At 42.2% G+C, this 22,635-nt stretch overlaps 1 protein-coding gene across 3 annotated transcripts in view; it reads left to right on the forward strand.

Moving 5' to 3' along the window:
- The window catches only part of grid2 (glutamate receptor, ionotropic, delta 2), a 652,613-nt gene that overhangs the window by 70,151 nt on the left and 559,827 nt on the right, over positions 1–22,635 (forward strand). For all 3 annotated transcript variants that reach the window (XR_001858518.2, XM_017712845.2, XM_017712844.2), the window contains exon 2: positions 13,110–13,265. Coding sequence is in view for 2 of the 3 variants with exons in the window: in XM_017712845.2 (XP_017568334.1) it covers positions 13,110–13,265 (156 nt within the window). In the remaining variant the exon portion in view is untranslated. The remainder of the gene's footprint in view (positions 1–13,109; positions 13,266–22,635) is intronic.

Here is a 22,635-nt window from a genome sequence, read left to right on the forward strand (position 1 = left end):
TACTTCTCCAGAAAGATGGATGCATCCAAACCATAGTAGTAGAGGAAGTAGTACCCAGTGGCTATGCTACATCTGGTGAAAATTCGAAGTTTGTGAACACTGAAATCGAAGTGAACCGGTTTACATGTGTTATTATAATTCCTAATAACAGAAGACAGTGAGTTTAAAATTGAGCACTGCGTATTACACATTTATTATTTCTTTGCAACAGTACACTCGCTTCCAGAAAATTGACCTCGGTTGGTTAGTGCAGTGGGTAAAACCTCTGCCTTCTACACTGTAGACTGGGGTTCAATCCCCACCTGGGCAAACACCCTACACTACACCAATAAGAGTCCTTGGGCAAGACTCCTAACCCCGCCTTCGCCTACCTGTGTGAAATGATCAAACTGTAAGTCGCTCTGGATAAGAGCGTCAGCCAAATGCCAGAAATGTAAATGTAGAGCAGACCTCTTCCTTATAATTACAGGTAGCACAATATATATTTTTTTTCTTTTCAAATACTGATGTAGCTATTGAGTGTTGGTTGGCACCAGTCCAGTATTTTTTTCCTTTAAAATGCTGCTAAGCTTTACAATTTATTATGCTGCTGTTAAATTAAAACGCTTTACTCAACCTGAGCATCTCAAAGTTGGCTAACATGCTCAAAGTAGTCAGAACTACTCTACTACCCCACAGGAAGAAATACATAGCTAAAAACATCACATCACACAATTCCGGGCTAGATTTGTTGATTCATTCTTGTTTTCCTTCCGATATCTGTTTCAGCATTTCGTCCAGATATCTATACCTATCAGTACTGATATACCATCTCTTAATTGTAATACATTTTGACATAGTATACTAATTACATGCTCTATAAGAATTACGCACAATATTTTAAACGACATCACCTGCATCTGCCATATTCTCAGAGGTGCCATGCCCTCCATATTGCCTGAATTATTAGAATAAACAGTGTCCAATGTGCGACCGCTTCATTTTGCCTAGATGTAGGCTTTCATCTGGGTACCTTTCCTCTACTGTCTGATGATACTATAATTCCAGACTCACTCATCTTTCTCGAGGACTATTCTGTTGAACTATTTAGAATAGAAGTGGTTGATTTCGGACCCAACCTGCATTATACACACACACACACACACACACACACACACACACACACACACACACACACACGCCAGAACAGCTGTGGTGTTCAGCTAGCAGACCCGAGAGAGAGAGATGGAGAGAGAGGGAGAGAGAGAGAGATGGAGAGAGAGAGGGAGAGAGAGAGAGATGGAGAGAGAGAGGGAGAGAGAGAGAGATGGAGATGGAGAGAGAGGGAAAGAGAGATGGAGATGGAGAGAGAGGGAGAGAGAGAGAGATGGAGATGGAGAGAGAGAGAGAGAGAGATGGAGATGGGGAGAGAGAGAGAGAGAGATGGAGAGAGAGAGAGAGAGATGGAGATGGGGAGAGAGGGGGGAGAGGGAGGGAGAGAGAGAGAGATGGAGATGGAGAGAGAGAGATGGAGATGGAGAGAGAGAGAGAGAGATGGAGATGGAGAGAGAGGGAAAGAGAGATGGAGATGGAGAGAGAGGTAGAGAGATGGAGATGGAGAGAGAGGGAGAGAGAGAGAGATGGAGATGGAGAGAGAGAGGGAGAGAGAGAGAGAGAGAGAGAGAGATGGAGATGGAGAGAGAGGGAAAGAGATATGGAGATGGAGAGAGAGGGAGAGAGAGAGAGATGGAGATGGAGAGAGAGAGAGAGAGATGGAGATGGAGAGAGAGAGAGAGAGATGGAGAGAGAGAGAGAGATGGAGATGGGGAGAGAGGGGGGAGAGGGAGGGAGAGAGAGAGAGATGGAGATGGAGAGAGAGGGAAAGAGAGATGGAGATGGAGAGAGAGGGAGAGAGAGAGAGATGGAGATGGAGAGAGAGAGAGAGATGGAGATGGAGAGAGAGAGAGAGATGGAGAGAGAGAGAGAGATGGAGATGGGGAGAGAGGGGGGAGAGGGAGGGAGAGAGAGAGAGATGGAGATGGAGAGAGAGAGAGAGAGACATGGAGAGAGAGAGAGATGGAGATGGAGAGAGAGGGAGAGAGAGAGAGATGGAGATGGAGAGAGAGAGAGAGAGAGATGGAGATGGAGAGAGAGAGAGAGAGAGATGGGGAGAGAGAGAGGGGGGGAGAGAGAGGGAGGGAGAGGGAGGGAGGGGGAGAGAGAGGGAGGGAGAGGGAGGGAGAGAGAGGGAGGGAGGGAGAGAGAGAGAGATGGAGATGGGGAGAGAGGGGGGAGAGGGAGGGAGAGAGAGAGAGATGGAGATGGAGAGAGAGAGAGAGAGACATGGAGAGAGAGAGAGATGGAGATGGAGAGAGAGGGAGAGAGAGAGAGATGGAGATGGAGAGAGAGAGAGAGAGAGATGGAGATGGAGAGAGAGAGAGAGAGAGATGGGGAGAGAGAGAGGGGGGGAGAGAGAGGGAGGGAGAGGGAGGGAGGGGGAGAGAGAGGGAGGGAGAGGGAGGGAGAGAGAGGGAGAGAGAGGGAGGGAGGGAGAGAGAGAGAGAGATGGAGATGGAGAGAGAGGGAGAGAGAGAGAGATGGAGATGGAGAGAGAGAGGGAGAGAGAGAGAGAGAGAGAGAGAGAGAGAGATGGAGATGGAGAGAGAGGGAAAGAGAGATGGAGATGGAGAGAGAGGGAGAGAGAGAGAGAGAGAGATGGAGAGAGAGAGAGAGAGATGGAGAGAGAGAGAGATGGAGAGAGAGAGAGAGAGAGAGATGGAGATGGGGAGAGAGGGGGGGAGAGGGAGAGAGAGAGATGGAGATGGAGAGAGATGGAGAGAGAGGGAGAGAGAGAGAGAGAGATGGGGAGAGAGAGAGGGGGAGAGAGAGGGAGAGGGAGAGAGAGGGAGAGAGAGGGGGAGAGAGAGGGAGAGAGAGGGAGAGAGAGGGAGAGAGAGGGAGAGAGAGGGAGAGAGAGAGGGAGAGAGAGGGAACGCTTCAGGAAAGTGATCTGCTCACAAATGGAACACATGCATGCCTCAGCTCCAGTGCTGAAAAAGTGCTGGGAGACACAGCGAGCCACAGAGATTCTTCAGCCAGCTGTATTGCCTCACGTCCCACAAACGGCTTAACAAGGATGGGCCTGACAGCATGGACCAATATAGTGCCACTAGCTGCAATGGCTGACACAAAGACTTAAAGAAGTCTTCTTTGTCTGTGATCATACAGCTAGCGAAACATAGCCGATAGTGTATTTTCAGCGCTTGCTGCGTTACATTTTCAAAGCTGGAGTATATGACATTAGCCGTGTTAAAGACAGCCTAGTTTCAGTGCCAAGTTTTACTTTCAGATTACTTCTTAATCAGTCCCACCAGGATCTCAGATCTTTTTTTTCTGTGACTGTTGTGGGCTTGATTTTTTACAGTGGCTTTTCAGTCTTTGTGGCAGTAATGTGGGCTTGATGATGTGTTTTTTTTTTTATTGCTGTTTTTTGATGAAAATTTATGAAGAAAACTGTGCGCCCCATATAAAAACATTTCTTTTCGGTTAAAATAATTTGTCATGTTTAATGTGGAAATGATGTCGTGATTGTACAAAATTGCAAGAGTTTGTTACTTTTGCATGAATTTTTGATTGCAGATTCCTGGAGGAACTGGTCATTGGTGGAATGTTAGAACTGGTAGTGTCTCACGGAATTAGAGCTGGTGGAAACTCTGAAATACAGTTGTGTGCAAAGGTTTGAACAACCCTGGTCAATTAAGTTCTGTTGATTTTCTAAGTGAAAATAAGTTGACACATCCTCTACAGAGAACACTTCTGTTGATTGTAGTGTACAGTTAGTATTTATTTACTGCATTTAAATAAAAAGAAAAACGGAAAAATTGCAAAATATAAAATATACCATATCTTTTGCAAAGGCCTTTTTTTTTCTCCAAATACGCTTTTGTGTTTGTTGTCCTGAATTCTGTTGTAGGTCTTCTCTGTCTGCGTTTGTGCACATGTATTAGGGTGCATTAGGGTGCTTGTGATTGCACCACTGAAAAAGTTTTGGGACATGGAGCCCTTGTCCGTTTTGAAAAAGAATTGATGCAGAAAGTTTTGCCGTTAAGTTTTTATTCCCAAACGTCTCAACAGAAAGTACTTCACTGCCCACACATGGTCCTAAAACCACGTTTACACCTTTGAATTTGAGATGGACATGTGGTCAGGTTACAGTGTCGTTGCGGTTGCCCTTGGCACGTCGGGTATGGCCAGGCTCAACACTTTTACTCTGCTCTCTGATTTATGTGGTGACGCTTGCCTTTTTCCTCACAATCCAATTGCCCAAGAGCTGCAGCCACACAAGCTGTTTGGAGCAGGAATACAGCAGCTTGTAAATCAGCATTCACAGCTGCCCACACACACACACACACACACACACACACACACACACACACACACACACACACACATTCTCTCTCTCTCTCTCTCTCTCTCTCTCAACACATCCGCTCTCATCCCAGGGAAGGGAACCCCCTCTGGGTGAGAGAGGGGGCTTGATTAAGATGGAGAACAATATGATTTTCACATTTTATTCCTCTTCAGAATGGCTCTTGGATATTAATCAGTGTTACTTAGGAAGGGAGATGCCACAGGCATCAGAGTTTGCTTTTGGGCTTGTAATGCAGCAGATCCTGTTTCTTTTGATTCTTTGGTTAATTACTGTTGCTGTGTCCATCAGACGTTTAGTTCAGACCACCTGATAGCATCCGAAGCATGTGTGCTAAAGGACTAAAATGGATAGTAGCACAAAGGACAATTTAGAAGCACACAGAGAAGTACATCTGAAAACATTGTTCATTATTATTCGAAAAACACTGATTACATTAATTAAACCACAGAAATATTCTGGTCACTGGATGTTGAAGCTGGTAAAGAAGGTTTTCAGGTCTAATACGGAGGAGGTTTGAGCTACAAAGGCTGCACCTTCAGATGAGCTGACAGTACAGCTAACACTGAAGCTAGTCAGAGCTCGCCCTAGAAGAATGGGTTTGGACGCCAAGCATCTGTGTCTCCATGCACCTAGTTGTGTTACGGAAAGGCTACACTTTCAAATACCCTGTAATACCTTCCTGGACATATATTTACTTTTTACATCCAAAAATTCCAAATAATTGTTTTTAATGAAGGCACACACACTGGTGCTGATATGTACTATGTTAAAGTCATGTCAAGCCACAGAGAATGGTATTTTACCTTAGCCTAGTCTTTTTTCAGCTCCAAGACAATGGATTTGTAAAAATGTACTAAACCTGATGCAGAATGTGCTGTATTATGTTGAAAGTTTGATTTCAGTGAAGTTAAGTATCTTGAACTACATTTTTATTGGTGCTTTCATCTGCGTCACGTTCTAGGTAGTATAGCAGCACTTTGGGCATCTGCTTTTTATTTGATGCTGTGTGGCGCGGTGGCTTTTAGGTGTGGACGACTGTTATTCTAAGAAATTATTACTAAGAATAATTACTGATCATTTCTGACAGTTCTGACAAGTCCCACCTATCAAGGACATTCGTCTATCAGCCGTTAGCACAGGTGTGTAGTAGTAATAGCACATAGAGAAATTTAGAAGAACACAGTAAAGTGCATCAGAAAACATTCATTTTTGATCAAAAATAAACTGGCTTTACAAGATTTTACGTGCAGACATGCATGTTTGAGAACTGACAGTTATCGGTTTCTGGAAACTGTGTTTACATTAACCAAACCAGGGAAATATTTTACCCATTGGGAGTTAAATCAGCAGGTTTTCATGTCCTCTTCAGATGAGCTAACAGTAAAACTAACACTAAAGCTAGTCAGAGCAACCGAGGAGATGCTGAGGAGGACCAGGGGCCGTGTTACAGAGTTACGTAATCTTATCGTAACTCCACATATGAAACACAGTGTTACAGAAGCATCATAAATAGATTCATTTTCAAAATACTGTTCTAACTTTAAAGACAACCCCAGAGGTGTCTTCACTACTGTCTTTAACGGTCTGTTTCTGTTGTTTTATACAGTGACAGGCAGCATAGTTTACTATAACTAGCCTAATGACATTACATTTATCTACATTAAAATGTGCATTGATTTTGTTTTTTTTCTAACAATGTTTTAAAAGTCCCAGACGCTGTAATATATATGTAATACGAATTTGTGAAAAATCTTATCTTGATCTGTCAGATCTTAACTTAAAAACAAAAGAGAGGAATGTTTCTGTAACACGGCCCCGGGTCGTTTAGCAAACTTTAATGAAAGAGTATAAATGATGACACATATTAGAGTGTATAGTCCTGTTTAATCTAGTTCATGAAGCTGTCAACAGCTACATTAAGGAGAGCCAACACAGAAGACTAAATTATCTTAATAATTTTATGTAACAATATTTATCATTAGGCCTCGTACTGCAATTACTACAAGCAAATACAGAGATTCAGATGAAGTTTTGCTTCAGTAAAAGTCTGTTAATTTACTGTTTTTGCCATTGAGCCATGAACATGGTCTTCTGCATAGGATGTCAGCTCATTATGACATTGTCTTATTTCATTGTTTATGAATTTACTGATATTTATGTATTTTTACCATTTTTTTTGTGTGTCATGTTCATGTGGGTGTCGAGAAGCGTTCAGTAACTGTTGTTTGACTTGGAGAGGCCAGATTGGTCAGCCCTGTGTCTCCCTGGAGATCATAACATTTATGACTTTAATGGGAACAGAAGACAAAGGCGGGCAGAGGGGAGGAAGGAGGCTTCAGACACAAATACCAAAGAAGTGAGGGCAAGTGCTTGATTGTAAACTGCGTTGTGATGTGATTGGTGGGGGGCCTCTTTAAAAACCACTTGTTCATTAGACACTGCGTAAGTGGCCACTCATTGGCGATGACTAACACTTTCTATGCCTATACACACTGTGCTAGATTTGACTCACTGCCCACTTGTATAACTGATAGTGACATGGGCAATGAAACAGTGGCAGGCTTTGAACTTGTATTAATTTGGGACCTACAGCGTAGAGGGCAGTACTCAACCTGCTTCGCCAGCACTGTTGTAATGAAACTGCTCTGACTGGCTGTAGTATGTACAGTCCACCACTATATTTACGTCCAACCTTAACCCTTAAGTGATACTTTTTGATCCCACAACTGGGGAAATTCCACCTCCGCATTTAACCCAGCCGTGAAGTGAAACACCACATACACACTAGTGAACACACACATACTAGGGGGCAGTGAGCACACTTGCCCGGAGTGGTGGGCAGCCCTATCCATGGCGCCCGGGGAGCAGTTGGGGGTTCAAGGACACCTCAGTCATGGACTGTCGGCCCTGGGGATCGAACCGGCAACCTTCCGGTCACAGGGCCAGCTCCCTAACCTCCAGCCCACGACTGCCCCCCTGGAAGGGGGAATGGCGGAAGGGTCTGCCCGAGATCACCTAAGGCCTTTTTCGGGGTTTGAGGAAAAGCGAACCCCCCCCCCGGGGGTCAAATCGGGGCCCGACCCGTTAACAGACCCATATCCTACATTTTTCTTGTAATACTTCCCCTCCTCCCTGTGTCTGCTTATTGTGTTCATAAAAATTTCCTAGCTCTCTTTATCCTTGATTTTTATTTCTGGGCTTTCACTGCTATATGAAAGTGACCCATGTTAGTGGAACTAAACTGCTATAGGCAGAGCAGGCAGAGATACAGTACTGTGTAGTAGTCAGAAACCACCTTTATTCATTCAAGTTCTAGCCAACATATCCATTAAGTACAAGGTTTTCATTTTTCAGGAGATAATATATTAGATAAAACATAATTCACTTGCATGAGGAAGAGGAAAGTAAGTGAGTTTCAAGAACAGGAATTCAGCAAGTTATTAAAATGTTTAGAGAAAATGGGGCTCCTAACAGCTGACCCTGGTAGACCACCAGTACTATCACCATTAGATAAATAATGCGTATATATTTGAGTGAGAGGAGAAAATCAAGCTCCACTCTTGCTTTGGATCTGAAGGATCTGATGTGTAGCTGTCAAGACGCTCTTACTGAGAAAAAGAAAACAAGATAGAAGAAAATTTGCAAATCAAACGAAGAAGAACTGTTTTTCTCAGAACAATGGACCGGTCACCCCAGAGTTCAGACCTCAGCATCACATGATTGGGATTACTTGTACCATGAGAAGTGGAAAATGCAACCAATTTGAGGAAGAACTTTGGAGGTGTGGAAAAAAAAATATTTGGTTATATTTAGTGTAATTTTCTGTAATTGAAATTTATGTCTTAATGAATGTCCAAACAGTGATTTCAGTATTCAAATACTGGCACCTCAAACAGTTAACTGAGCACTCGGATACCCATATGCAACTCTAAAGGGAAGGGATTTGGTCACAGGTTGCTAGCAACTTGAGGTATACATTCAAGGTTCATTCAGTACTTTGTTACATACACAGATGCTTCCAGACACCCCTATTAATTTGTGACTTTTAAGCAACCCCAGTTGCTGTCAAATGGGTGTTCAGTTGTGTGCACACAACTGTGTAATCTCCACAGAAAAGCAGTGGCAGTAGAATGGGATCCTCTTGAGGAGTTGCACACAAGCCTAAGATCACCATGTCTAGTGCCAGGCATCAGCCCAAGGAGTAAAAACAAAAGGCTTTTCAGCCTTGGATTGTGGAGCTGGACAAGACCTAATCGGCCAACATCAGTGTTTGACCTCGCTAATGCTGTCATGGTTGAGGGGACTCAAATTCCAGCATTGTCGAGACAGTCCAACATCTAGTGGAAATCCTTCCCAGGAAAGTAGAAGCTCTCATTGTAGTGTTGACTATTAATTTAAGTGGTGATTAGTACTGTTCTGTGTTAATGTCATTGATGAATAAATATTCAAGAAGGTACCTGTTAATTTTGGACATATAGGTCTTTGACTGAATTGCTGTGCCATTCAGACTTCTCTTTAGTTGTTGGCTTAGGCTTAATCTGGGACTGAGAAAACAGCCAAAGTGTGCCTTGCACATGAACTATCTCTAAATCTTGGTAGTAGTCCATCAATTTTGACTTGTGTACTCATTTGTTGTGGACTTTGCTGTGGCTGGTGAGTCCACTTCTGGAACAACATAAGTCATCCATATTGGGGGGTGACTGTCTTGTGTCTGTTGTCAATGTTTAAGACACACTTTCTAGTCCCCACTCTCATTTGATAGTGAGCAGTTTACGTAAAAAGGACTGCTCAATCACCTGGGATGTAGCCAAATTCTTCTGTTGTCCCCATTTGAGTCGAGTGACTAGTGTCCACAGGCCACCTACAGGCAGTGGTTACCTCCACCTGTCACTTTGCCCACTCCCAGTCCAGAAAGCATATGTGTAGCAATAATTGTAAAGTTAAAAAGTCATTGCACAGGCACAAACCCACACACTCTGTCTCCAAAATTGGCATGCAGTGCTAACAAAAATGTTCACACCTGGCAATGTTTTCTGTGCCAAGTTATGTCCTATACTAGCCGTGAGCAGTGCAGATCTGTCAGTATGCCAGTATGATCATTGGATCTTCAAAAGATCTCCTGCACCCAGTACACTGGAGCTGACTTCACAATGCCCTGTCCACCACGGGTATGAAACGCGCTGACTGCTCTTACTTGATTTAGCTGGCCTCCCAAAGGCATTGTAGTGCAGACCAATAGGGGAAGATCCACTGCAGAGCATGTGAAAGGTTCCCTCTTGAAGTACCGTCCTTCCTGTACAGCTTCATGTCTATACCTAATTCTAACTTGAATGACACATCATACATTGTTTATGGTTATATTCACCAGCATTTCTCAATCTTGATCCTAGGAAAGTAGTACTCCTGGACCAGGATTAAGAACCACTGTTCTTAAGTTTGAAAATCTTGTGTAGAACTCATGCTGATTCCTCTTGATGCCTGACAAGTCTGACAAGCTAAAAAGTGGTAGCTTATGTACTACTGCCAGCAAGAGCCTGTTCAAAATGACATGTTAATCAAACACCATGCATTTTTCAATGCTTGATTAAATCCAGCATGTAGATGTATACTGGTTTCCGGGTCTGACTGAGTGCCATAGCAAGCTGTTCCTGTGAAGCCTTGGTCATATAGCAGTCTCTGTTTTACGTTTTTTGTCAGGCATAATGGGTGGCGGAGCATGCAAATTCATTCATTTTCAGACATGCAAAGTGAAAGAAAAACAAGGCAGCCGGAAGAGATTCTGCCTTCAGATCTCTTAATTACGGCTTATGTTTGAAATCTGATCGTTTTAGTTCGGGTTCAAGTTGTACAGTGGCACAGATGCCTAAGAGATATATGTTGCAAGAGCCATTCCTTCTCTATAGCATTTCACACTGCCAAGGGTGAGATATGAAGCTTTAAAGTATGTTTTTGAAGCTTCCACCTTGAGTTTTGTTTCTATGGCAACTCAATTCCAGTAGCAGATGAAAGACCTATTATGATGTTTTGCGGAGGATTCGAGACAAAGTAAGTGTCTTCATGCCACTGTGGGGGGAGATTTGTCTCGTTAAAGTTCTGACAGCCTTCCTGGATCTCCGAGAGCAGTGGTTGTACTTGGAAACTCCACCACTGACCACAAGCATTCGGTTGATTTCACTGCTGACTTCTAATGTGATGTGGAGTTGAAGAATCTTGCAGAACAGGAGAGATGAGCAATGTTTCTGTGTTTGCTGTGCACCATCTGTGAAGAATTGGTGTGTTTCCATGCTCTGGATTTCACAGATTGTATTCTACCACATTTGACTGAACATTTGACCATCTTTCAGTCTGCTACGTCTATAAGACTAAAACCAAATGAGACTTACAAGCAGGTGTTTTCCCCTCATGCAGACTGTGAAAGTTCAGTGTGTTGTATCAGCTGCAGATATCATGGCTACACAGTATATACACATTTCATCGTCTGTCATTTCTAAATTGTCTGAGTGCAGACCTTTAAATTATATCTGTTGCCAGAAAATTGCTGGAATTTCTGAAGTGATCAGTTTATGAGCCATCAGTCCATGTAAGGACGCACACATATGGACAAACATCTGTATTAATGTCTCTGTTGGGGTTTTCCATTGACCACTCTGTTATTTTGACTTAGACCTAAACCTAGCCTTTGCTACTCAAAGTGAATTTTGGCTGCAAAAAAAATCTTAATAGGAACCAATGCAAGGATCCCATGTGCTCACAATGCGGAGACTTTCAGGGAGTTAAACAGACACATACACAGACAAATGTGTATAACTCTTTAAGTGAGTACCAGGCTTTAGACTAAATCTAGTATAATTAAAGTATAATTACAGTTCTTTAAATCTAAACCACATTTGCCTAGTTGAAGACCATTATGATAGGCTTCATCTCCCCCACAGAGATTTGACTGTATTTGTACAAAGGTCTAGTCCTCCAAGTGTGGAAATACAAGTATCCAAAGGAAGAAACATGTAAACATTTTAATTGCTTTTAAATGAGGATTATGTTGCTACTGATCTTTTATCTTTGCTTAGTTTAGTGAAATGTCTTTGTAAGTGAAGCCATCAAACCTCATTTCTCTGAAATGTTTTCTTTTACAGTCTCCAATTTAATCATGTGCAACCCCACCAACTAGCTAGGTTTCCACCTATCACACGATGCTACCATGCTAGAAGGGCGCAGGCTAGCATGTGCTTCCTCTGAGACATATGAAACCAGTCACCTTTTCAAACTGCCATTAACCCAGCATCAGTTTGCTTGCGTCGCACTGAGTAATGGTTGGAGAGGAGGTCACATCCTTCACATCCAGAGAGAGTGAGGCCAATTATGCTCTCTCGGACTCTTTGTCACGGATGGCTGTGGCATTGCTGGAGATTGAACTCAGCCTCCCGATGATAGGGTCAACACTTGGACAGTTGCACCGTTTAGTTCACATAAGATTTTATGAGACTCAAGCTGGACATATACACTGAGCACTCTGTCATAAATATACTTCAAAAGAACCCTCTGTATTTTGTGGTGATGAGAGCCAATCATAGTTTTAGGGTGATCTCAGAATGAACAATACAGTGATTAGGACCGATCATAGCCAGGAGTAGGTCTCAGAATGGATAATGCAGTAATTAGGACTAATCTCAGTCAGCAGGGAGGTCTCAGAACCACAATGTGGTTATTAGAACCAATCACAGTCATGGGGAGGTCTTACAACGGTGTGGTGATTAGAACCAGTCTGTGGCATGCGCCCGCCCCCCGGGCCCCGACGACCGAACACCCAGTGGTGACTAACCTTGGCGAGCACGCCGGGGAGAGACCTGCGAGTGTGGAGGGGGTGGAGTACAAAGCCCGAGCTACCCGGATGAACAGTGGGAGGAGGAGGGCGAAGACGCTGGTGCTAACCACGAGGGCCACCAGAGCAAGGAGCGAGTCCCGAGCTCCGCCGCATGGGCCCCACCCCCGGTTACGCAGCGAAGCCGCCTCACCGCACCACACCTTCGACCCAGGCGGTCGAGCTGCCAGCTAGGGGCGGTGACGAGGAGGCAGAGCGGCGAGCTCTCATTCCCTCTCGGCTCCAGTGCTCACGCTGCCCTTAATAAGAGCCAGCTGATTCTTATCTGGCTGGCAGCCTGAGCGCCTTTAAAAAGAGCAGAGAGGGGCAAGCAGAAGACTGAAGGCCTGAAGACCTGAAGAGCTAGAGACTGAAAGGTCTAGCTAGCGTTGACCACTGAAAAGTGGCCAGTTGAGCGTTGGTTGGTTTTGTTTGTTTATTTTGGAAAATGAAGATATGGCTGCTGCAGTGCTGAATCCTGCCTCCAGTGACCTCCTTGAGCCCAGGGTAGCACATGCTGTGCTACAAGGTCACAGTCAGGAGGAGGTCTCATAACGAATGAGGCAGTGATTAGGACCAGTCGTAGTGAGGAGAGTCTAAGAACAATGTGGTGATTAGAAACCGTAGTACTAAGGGAGAGGTAACGACACAGAGCACACCGCACCATTCGAACTTAACCTGTTGCATTTTTTTTGGCCTGTTGCTTTTGTTTGGAGTAATGTTGGACCATTTCAGCTGGTTCATTGTCATAAAATGGTCATACAGTATAAAGCTCTGATCTTAATTTCTACCTGTTGTCTTATTTCACCAAATCTGACAACACTTCATTTTATTTTTCAGGGGCCATATTTGATGAGTCTGCCAAAAAGGATGACGAGGTGTTCCGCATGGCAGTGGCGGACCTCAACCTCAACAATGAAATCCTGGAGACGGAGAAGATCACCATCTCAGTGGAGTTTGTCGATGGGAACAATCCTTTCCAGGCTGTGCAAGAAGGTAGGATTCTACATTTTAACACAAATGTGTCCTTTCACCAGTCATGCACTTGAAATTTGTGAAACCTATGCACAGGTTCACCTCATCATATTGAGAATGTTCACATGGTGAAACTTTAAATCTTCTGAAATATGTACCGGAAATGTGTCATGTGGAGAAAGAGGAAAAAATAGAAGTATTTGGTCTAAAGCTGTATAAAGTCTAAAGATTTGTGTAAATATATAAATGGTAAATGACCAAATAAAGTTTTAAGATTCTTAAGGCAAAAACATGCTGTATACATTTGTGATGCAGAGAGGAAAACAGCGATATCTGGTCGATTTAAAAAAAAAAAAAAAAAAAAAAGTTTTCACCAAAGTGAATATCAAAGCAGCAGACTCCATTTAAATACTGTGCTTGAGTTTTTTTTGTGGCCAGTTTCTTACAGGGCAAATATTTTGATCTTATAAAGCATTCATTTGAAATTCAGATGAAACGTGCACACAAGAGAAGATAATCTGATTATGCAGGAAATGTCTATTATAAACTGTAATTATCTCCTAAGCCTCTTTTAAATAGCCTTTTTGAGGGCACCAAGCTCTTTCAAGTGTGGCCACTTTGGATATCCACTCTTTACACTCCATTGGTTGTTTGGACAGAGTGTACCATCCTCCAGTTCTCTGTTCTGAACGCACTGAACACTTCACTTGGTATTCTTGAGCTAGACGCTAGAGGACAGATAACAACTGTTTCTCCGCCACTAAGATTAGACTCATGCTCAGCAGAGCACTGACGCATACAGTAGCTTTTTCAAATTAGCACTTTTCTGTTCTGCCCTGCTCTGGATAATTACAGTATGTTTCACTTAGGCGCTTTAGCTGCATATTTTTCCTAGTTTGCGCCGCTTTCACCTTCTGTTCCGCAAGGAAGGTTTAGTCTCATTGTTTTAAAGGGCTTTGAGATAAGACGATGTTCTTCAACCCCTCAAACATCTTCATAATGGCGAGAAATCTGTTGGAGGCTATTCTGCAGAGGACTGCTAAATTGAGGGGTTTTGAACACAGACAAGTGTTCGCTGATATTCGCTAATCTTGCTAATCAGTCTGGGGGCCTGCTTAACCACACTCAAAAAGACAGTGTTCATTGTAGATGCTACCCAGCAACTTTATCAAAGTGAAAGGCTGGCGTTTGATATTATGCGAATGAAGTAAGGGATAAGTATCGAGTCTTAGCACATATTAGGTAGCAAAATGAGTCTGCCCTGATCACCTGATATGAAAAACTTGACTTTCTTCCCTCTCCTTTGTTGCGCTAGCAAGCAGAGCCATCTTTACTTGCCTCTTTGTGCAACCTTTGAACATGTGAAGAGTTACTGTTATCGAAAGTGACCATCGTCCTCTATATACCGTGGAGCACCCTGCACATGTCAATAGTATTGACTTAAGCTCTTTCGGGATGCCACTCAGTGGGAATTCACGTTGTTGTGAAAAAGTGTTTGACCCTCACCTGATTTCTTCTACTTTTGCCAATTTGTCACACTTAAATGTTTAAGATCATTAAATGTCATTCAATCGAATCTCTTTAGAATGTGCGATCATGTGCTCCTTTTTGAGACCTTCTAGTCTGCTTCGCATTGCCAGACAGGTTCTATTTAAGTCATATTTGGGTTCAGCAGGTCTGGCAGTAGTCATGCCTAGGTGTGGCTTAATTGTGAAATTGTACCCAGTAGTCAATTGAATTTGGTTAACTAGTTGGTTTAGTTCCTAAGGGGGCCATTACTATTTCACATGGGGCCAGGTAGGGCTGAACAGCATTTTTCCTTCAATAAATGAAATCATCATTTCAGATTCAGATTCCTTTATTGATCCCAGGGGGGGGATTGCAGTTGTTACAGTTGCAGCCATTTATGTAAAAGAATAAACACTTTAATAATAATATAAGACAATATAGAGAAATTTGCAGTATGTACACGAGATTTAAGTACTTATGAATACAGTAAAGTGGCGGTGAATGTGGTAAATATGACACATATTTTGTTATAAATCTGGTATAAAGCAGTTCAATTATTTCAATTAAGTTAGTGTCCCTCTGAGTTATTGCACACACAGCATCGTATGTTTACTTGAACTTGGCATTTACTGAATTACGTGTAGTTACTGTCAGACCAAAACCTTGTTTTGTTACACCTTTTAAAATTTTTTAATGAATGTCTGTGATGGGGATATTGGAATACGTTTACATTTATGGCATTTGGCTGACGCTCTTATCCAGAGCGACTTACAGTTTGATCATTTTACAGAGGTAGGCCAAGGCGGTGTTAGGAGTCTTGCCCAAGGACTCTTATTGGTATAGTGTAGGGTGCTTACCCAGGTGGGGATTGAACCCCAGTCTACAGTGTAGAAGGCAGAGGTGTTACCCACTACACTAACCAACCACCAAACAGAACATTCTTGTGCAAGAAAGTTAAGAAGAAAGTTAACAATTTTCCACTTACCCCATATCTAATTAATCTGCCAAGACATGTTTGGTGTGCAAATTTTGCATTGTTAGTTTAGGGCTTGGGCTGTAAGGCCAATGTTGCTAACAAACAGTCAGAGTCAATAGTCACCCAAATCAAAAACCCAAATTTTTATTAATCCCCAAAACAGCTCTCAACCTGCTCAAACTGCGTCCAGGTCTTCATTGGGGTTGTGCCTACTTGTTGGTGTGGTTTAGGACACGCTCCCCATTGTGCTGAATTCAGAATTCAACTATGCAGTTTCAGTTATACGAGGTGGGTTTCATTATGACCGCGATATATGCATGCCGTGTTGTATAATACATATACAGTAGATCTTCGGGCATCCAAGGTTTTACCTAGACATCCATGATAAAGTTCTCTGAGCTAAACATCCCTATTACTCTGATCACTCATGCCTGATAGACCTGCCTGAAATTGATGACCTCTAATAGGCTCCGGGCCCCGAGATCCTGTGCTCTTCTCTGAATCCGGGTAATTGCAGCGCTTTTAGCTGCGTCTTGTATGGGCCGTGAATAACCACGTGAGCCATGTTGTGGCTGACCCATGCAATCTAATGGACAAGACTGCATTAGCTAACTACTCTCCCTGCTCTTAAGAGCCTCATCTCCGTCTGCCGCTCGTGAAAAGGCTCCTCGGCAGCCTCCTCTGTGTTTTCGCCCTCCGTTTCTTTGTTTGCTTGACGATCCCCCTTTGAAAGGCCCTAATTACAGGTGTACATGTGTTATGGTTCAGCTTGAGTGCTGATGCTTGTGCTTCCCATGGATGTGTGATTCTGGACCTTGTTATACATTCCTCATTTATTTAAACATCTGTTTAGCTTCCTGCAGTCCTACTACTGTGCCTTTTTTTATTTTTCATGCAAAAGATCCATCACACCTCATCAACTATGTTGGATCTGCTCAAGCTTGGAAACTTCCCAATTTAGCTTGTTGTTTTTGTTGCTTTATGTGCAATATTCATTAAACCGGCGCTTGTTTAGAATTAGTGTGGCGTCTCTGTATATGAATATTACTGATTATGTAATTGAGCATAACATATTAGATATACAGTGCTGCGCAGAAGTCTTATGCAGTAAAAAACTATTCAACTCAGCAGCAAGTACGTTTTCTTTGCCATATGATATGAGAATAAATGCAAATAAACATAAAATGTAACCAGAATTTCTAGCTTTTAAGGAAGTTATTGGTATCTTGGTTTAAAGAATACAGTTAGAAGAAAAGTTGGGTTACTGATGTTGCTGCACATGAGTCGTTGCATGAATTTGGTCAATTACATCAACATACCTGATTTAATTTAGTGAAGGATTGATTAGATAAACTAGGTAAATGTATGTGCTGGACCTCAAGGAGAGGCACCTTGACGAACATAAACAGAATGTATTATTTGTTTGGATTTTCTTTTATAATGTTGTACTAATGTGATGTTTTTGTTTTTTTTTTAACAAAGAAATACATCCTAGATAAACAGCGTTTGAGGGGTTGAGGGCTGTAGTCATTGTGCAGAGGTGGAGAGCTCAAATGTGACTACAGGGACCACCGAATAGAAAGACCATCGCAGCTTGTTTACGCTCATTTAAGATCATATTCACTCACAAAGTCACAAGCGTGTGCCGGCTAATGATGTCATTACACAGCCATGTGTAATGAAGAAACTTTGTTTAATAAGTTGCTTTTTTCATCCTATTTTGCCTGTTCTCTAGGCTAAAAGGAGACATTTGAAGCTCGTTACAAACATTTAAGTAACGTTCTTTGTTTTGGTTATTACAGTTTGGATGCTGACTGCTTCAGTAAAACATCTTAAGCATCTTAGCATGGTGGTCTGCCCAAAAACCCCTTACTATCAACGGAAAAGAGTCTGCTAAATAAAAACTCTGTTAGTTATATATTAAGTATATTTGAAGTTACATGGATTTATATTAGTTATATTCGATGTTACATCACTGTTTTACTCTTTCCTGTTCACCTGGGACGTCTGTGCGTGAAGCGGCAGCTGCGATGGTGAAAGTATGAAGGCTGGGATTACTGGGCCTGGTTATTTGTGTGGGCTGGGCATATGCTCGATTAGAATCTCCTGCTTTTTGAAAAATGGATATATATGTCAAAATAGCTTCATGTTTCCCAATTTCTTGGATAGTAGTCAGTTAATGCACTTTTGAGCTTTTTTTGTGTCCCTTTTAACATTTTGCGACAAATGCGCGAATGGAAATGGTCCAAAAATCCTGTTACATTAACAAACCTAAATTTGAGGTATTTTTTTGTCATAATATTGACAATATACTGCATATATCAAATATCTGAATATATCTTGAAACCTTGTAACCGCTTTGTAAAATAACTCGTGTATTAATAAATATGCAGACAGTTACAGAATGAGCAGATTTGAGTTTGTTAAACTGCAAATCCCATAGGATCGTCTGTTCGAAGTGAGTAAATATTTTGCTTCGTTTTGCCAAAGCGATTAAGATTTGCAGCTTGTTTGTAAAGCAGGAGCTGTGCTCTTAGTTTAGTTTGGCAGACACAGTGAGTGGCTTGGGAAACGATGCTTCCGGATTGTGTTTTTGTGTGACAAATGTAAATTTCAGAGCTCAGTCAGTTGTCAAAAAAAGAGATTATTTGTGAATAGAGCAGTACTGCCATTGTACACGCACTTGTGGTGTCTGTAGGTTGAGACTTGGATTTGGGGTTTGAGCGAAGGGAGGAAAGGAAATCATCTGAAATAAGTGATTCTTCCAGAACTGTGATCTAAAAACTATATACGGTGTATCTGATTTCTCCCGCAGGAATTTCACTTGTTGCTGCCGCTGCATCTGAGCGAGTAATTTGTCTAAGATGAACCTGAATTCTTCCTAATCAAAACCCCAGTGAGAGACCTCAGTCTTCTCTGTCAGCTCTCCTGTCAAACAAAAGCAAGAGAGAGTGCCAGGAAACCTTTCTTTCAATTTGGAGGTGTCAGTATTTTTTTTTTTTTTCTTACACTCATGCACTGGCAGCTCTGCATGGCCAGATTGGTTCCTGTGCTGTCAACTCCCCATAGTGTACGTGTATGTGTGTGTGAGAGAGAGAGCGACAGAGAGAGTGACAGAAAGAGAAAGAACTGCTGCAGGATCCTTTCCTATCAGCAGCTTGTCTGATCTCTAAACTGGCTCTGATGGCTTCCCTTTGCACTCACACCAGTAATTACGCTTTGTTTTTACATAGATGCACCTTGTTTTGTCCTTTTCAGGGAGCTGCCAGCAGGCTCTCTGCGGGTCTATAGAAAAGGTCAGCCATAGTGAAGGATGGCCTGTGAATTGACAAGCCCTCCAGCTTCATCTAGATCTGCACAGTCCTTTTCATCAAAGACCCCTCTAGCATTAAAGAACTGCAGGCAGCAGAGAACAGTTATTCTTTCATAAACATACCATTAATGAAGAAGTCATTGGCAGAGAATGAACCAGTGACAAATCAAACCACTTATGTTTGATTTTTTTTTTTCCAGTATAATTAATGCATCCGACAGCTGGGCATCAGTTATGGCATCTGTAATCATCTCTTTGTGAAGTATTATTGTAGATTGAATTGTTAGGTAAGCGCGCCTGTATGGCATTTACGCCTGCTCACATGAGGAAGGCTGATGCTTGAGTTTTACGCTTACATTAAAGCCATTTTTAGGAGATTTAGCAAGAAAACACTTCATGTTTGGAAGGCCAAGAATGCCTTCAAGCATGTCATCAATTGCACTTACTTAACAAAACTATACTTAACAAAATGATGCAGTCTTATAGAATATGCTGCTATCATATGTGATGCTGGTGAAAACAGTTCTGCTACACTCAGTTTTCAGCGGATGGCTGAAGTGTCAGTGTAAAAAACCTTCACCCTTTTAAAAAAAAATACTTAAGACATCTACATATAATGTAAAGGGCTTATACCAGTTTGATACATTAAAGCCAAAAACGTTATGACAGAGACGAAGCGAGGAACACTTTGGTCACTAGATGACTCTAAAGGGGACCTGGACTAAGTCAAGACTGATTCGAAATGAGAGAGAGACAGAGTCATGATCCACCGCAAACAAGTTGTCTTCAAGGCCGAGCTTTAACTTCCCTTTAACGACTTCCAGTCCAAATTTATTTGTCTTTTTAAATTGTTTGGTGGAGTCAAACAATTTCCAGTGGCCTCTCCCCTTACAGACTCACTTGGGACAACAGCATTAACACCTGGAACCCTAAAGATTTTACTTTTTGCAATTTGCTATGCTAAATTCAATTATAGAATTACATCATTCATTATAGCTATGTAATGTATTGCACTTGCATTCAAGTTAGATTCTGTATTGACTGATTACTGTCTTTTGTCTCCTTTCATATTTGTCCTTTCACATCAGAAATGACAAACATGGAAAAAAGGACAGATTTTTTCTGTAGTGTATGTACAATAACTTTTTTATCAGATTTCTACTTCGATTGAAAGTTTAGATTTTGGCACCACCAGTCCATTTCTGAATTTAATCACACATGGGAAGTTTTCTCAATTTTTTAGAAGACAGTTGTGCATCAGCACTAGGCTTTAAGTTCCTGCTCTAAATGAATCCAACCAGTGGCAATTCCTGTTGGCTAAATTAAACACAAGCAGATGCAGTCATCTGGTTTTGACCAGAGCCTAAATTTGGCAATCCTAATGGCTTGGACCAGGACAAGTTTGAGTACTAGTACTACTCCGTCCATGTACTAGTTCATCTGAGTGCTGCAGCACTAATTCAGGAGGTCATTCTGTAACTGCAATGGCAAATGCTGTATAAATATTCAGGGTTGGGATAGCTACTGAAAAATATGTAGTTAGCTATTTTTTAGTTACTTTCCCAAAAGTTGTAGCTAACTACAATTTAGCTCCTTTTCCAGAAAAAGTAGTGGCTACTTTTTAGCTACTTTTTGAAAAGTATTGCATTACTTTTTAGCTACTTTCAAAGCGCGATTGTCAGAATGTTTGTGAATCTCCACCTGACACGACAAAAAAGCCCAACTGATAGTGTGAACAAGAAACTGCATTTAATGATATGCCAGAATGAAAAACACAATTGAAAAGCTGCAGATATAAAAAATGTAACCAAAAATCAAACTTACACACCCAATGGTGTGATATCCAATGAATATTTTGGCTAAAGGCAAAGTCAGTCATTCCAAACAAAAATACCCAAATACAAACCAGAGAATTTTGTGCAAAGTGTTGTCAACTGTTGGAAAAAACTGCTTAAATTTAAATCATTCTCAGCACTGCAGTAACACTGACATGGTGGTGGTGTGTTAGTGTGTGTTACGCTGGTCTGAGTGGATCAGACTCAGCAGTGCTGCTGGAGTTTTTAAACACTTCACTGTCACTGCTGGACCAAAAATAGTCCACCAGCCAAAATTATTCTGCCAACAGTGTCCTGTGGGCAGCGTTCTGTGACCACTGATGAAGGACTAGACGATAACTAGCTCATACTGCACAGCAAGAGATGAGCTGTCGTCTCTGGCTTTGCATCTACAGGGTGAACCGATAATGCAGGTGCATCTAATAGAGTGGACAGTGAGTGGACACAGTGTTTAAAGCTCCAGCAGCACTGCTGTGTCTGATCCACTCGCACCAGTGCAACACACACTAACACACCACCACCACATCAGTGATACTACAGTGCTGAGAATGATCCACCACCCAAATAGTACCTGCTCTGTGAGGGTCCATGGGGGTCCTGACCACTGAAGAACAGGGTAAAAGGGGGCTAGCAAAGTATGTACAGAAACAGATGGACTACAGTCTGTAGAACTACAAAGTACACTGATTAAATAGACAATGAGTGTAGAAAGAAGGAGGTGCTCATAATGTTATGCCTGGTCAGAGTATGAACCAAAGTATTTATTGAACTTCAGCAACACTTCAAAATCCTCATCATTGACTCTTACTCTGTTTGGGGTGAGAATCAGGCCTGAATAATCTCTCCACTGCTGTAGAGCTACTGCAGCTCCACAGTAGAGCTAGATTTCTAGGTAAAATAACATAATAATCTTCCTTTTGCTGTAAAATCGTTACAACACACAGTTCTAACACAGTTTTCACAATAAGTGGTCTTAAACGCTGGAGTTAACGCATAACTGCTAATTCACCCTTTAACACTGAAGACGCACAGACTGCTGGACATACAGTAATGCAGATAACGAAACGGCCAAGAGAAAGGAGACGAACATCCATCATTTGGAGATGAACGCACTTATTTACATTTATAAATCTCTCTGGCTTCCTGATGCGTTTAATCTGCAGCAACTCGTGAAACTTAAGTCAGCTTCTCTTTCTCCTGCTTCTCGTTCGAATTCTCCCATTCCACCTGAGGTTCCAATTCGAATGAGAAGCTGGAGGAGGAGAAGCGACTTCAACCTCATAAAAAGTCATTGAGAAACATTTTACAAGAAACTCGCAGAGAAGTTTCCTGAGATGTGATAAAAGCGGCTACAGCTGAGCTAAAGGTTAAAGCGGAGCAAAGCGAGTCTGAGTTCGTGTTTATATTTTCTGCCTGTATATCAGCAAATACTGAGACAGACATACAGCCAAGATGGTATAACTGATATAAAATGTCGTGGCTCCCAAGGTGGTTTGATTTTTGTTGAAAGGACAAAACGGCTCTTCTTAACATTTCGGTTGCGGCCTCAGACTTAAGCCTACGAGTAAGGGATGATCAGCGTGTGGGGTGAGCACATGCCCTTTTGTTCGAGCTGTCCGTGCACAGTTGCCACCAGCCCAGTTACTGGCCGCACTCTGTGGTTCATTTTTCCGCAGATGGCCTGAAGCCTGTAGTGAAATTTTAACGACAAGTGTTAAGTGTCTGTTATACTGAACATCAGTAAAGTTGTAAAACTAC

This window comes from Pygocentrus nattereri, chromosome 28 (assembly GCF_015220715.1).
Source record: "Pygocentrus nattereri isolate fPygNat1 chromosome 28, fPygNat1.pri, whole genome shotgun sequence".
In the NCBI taxonomy this organism is placed as follows: Eukaryota; Metazoa; Chordata; class Actinopteri; order Characiformes; family Serrasalmidae; genus Pygocentrus; species Pygocentrus nattereri.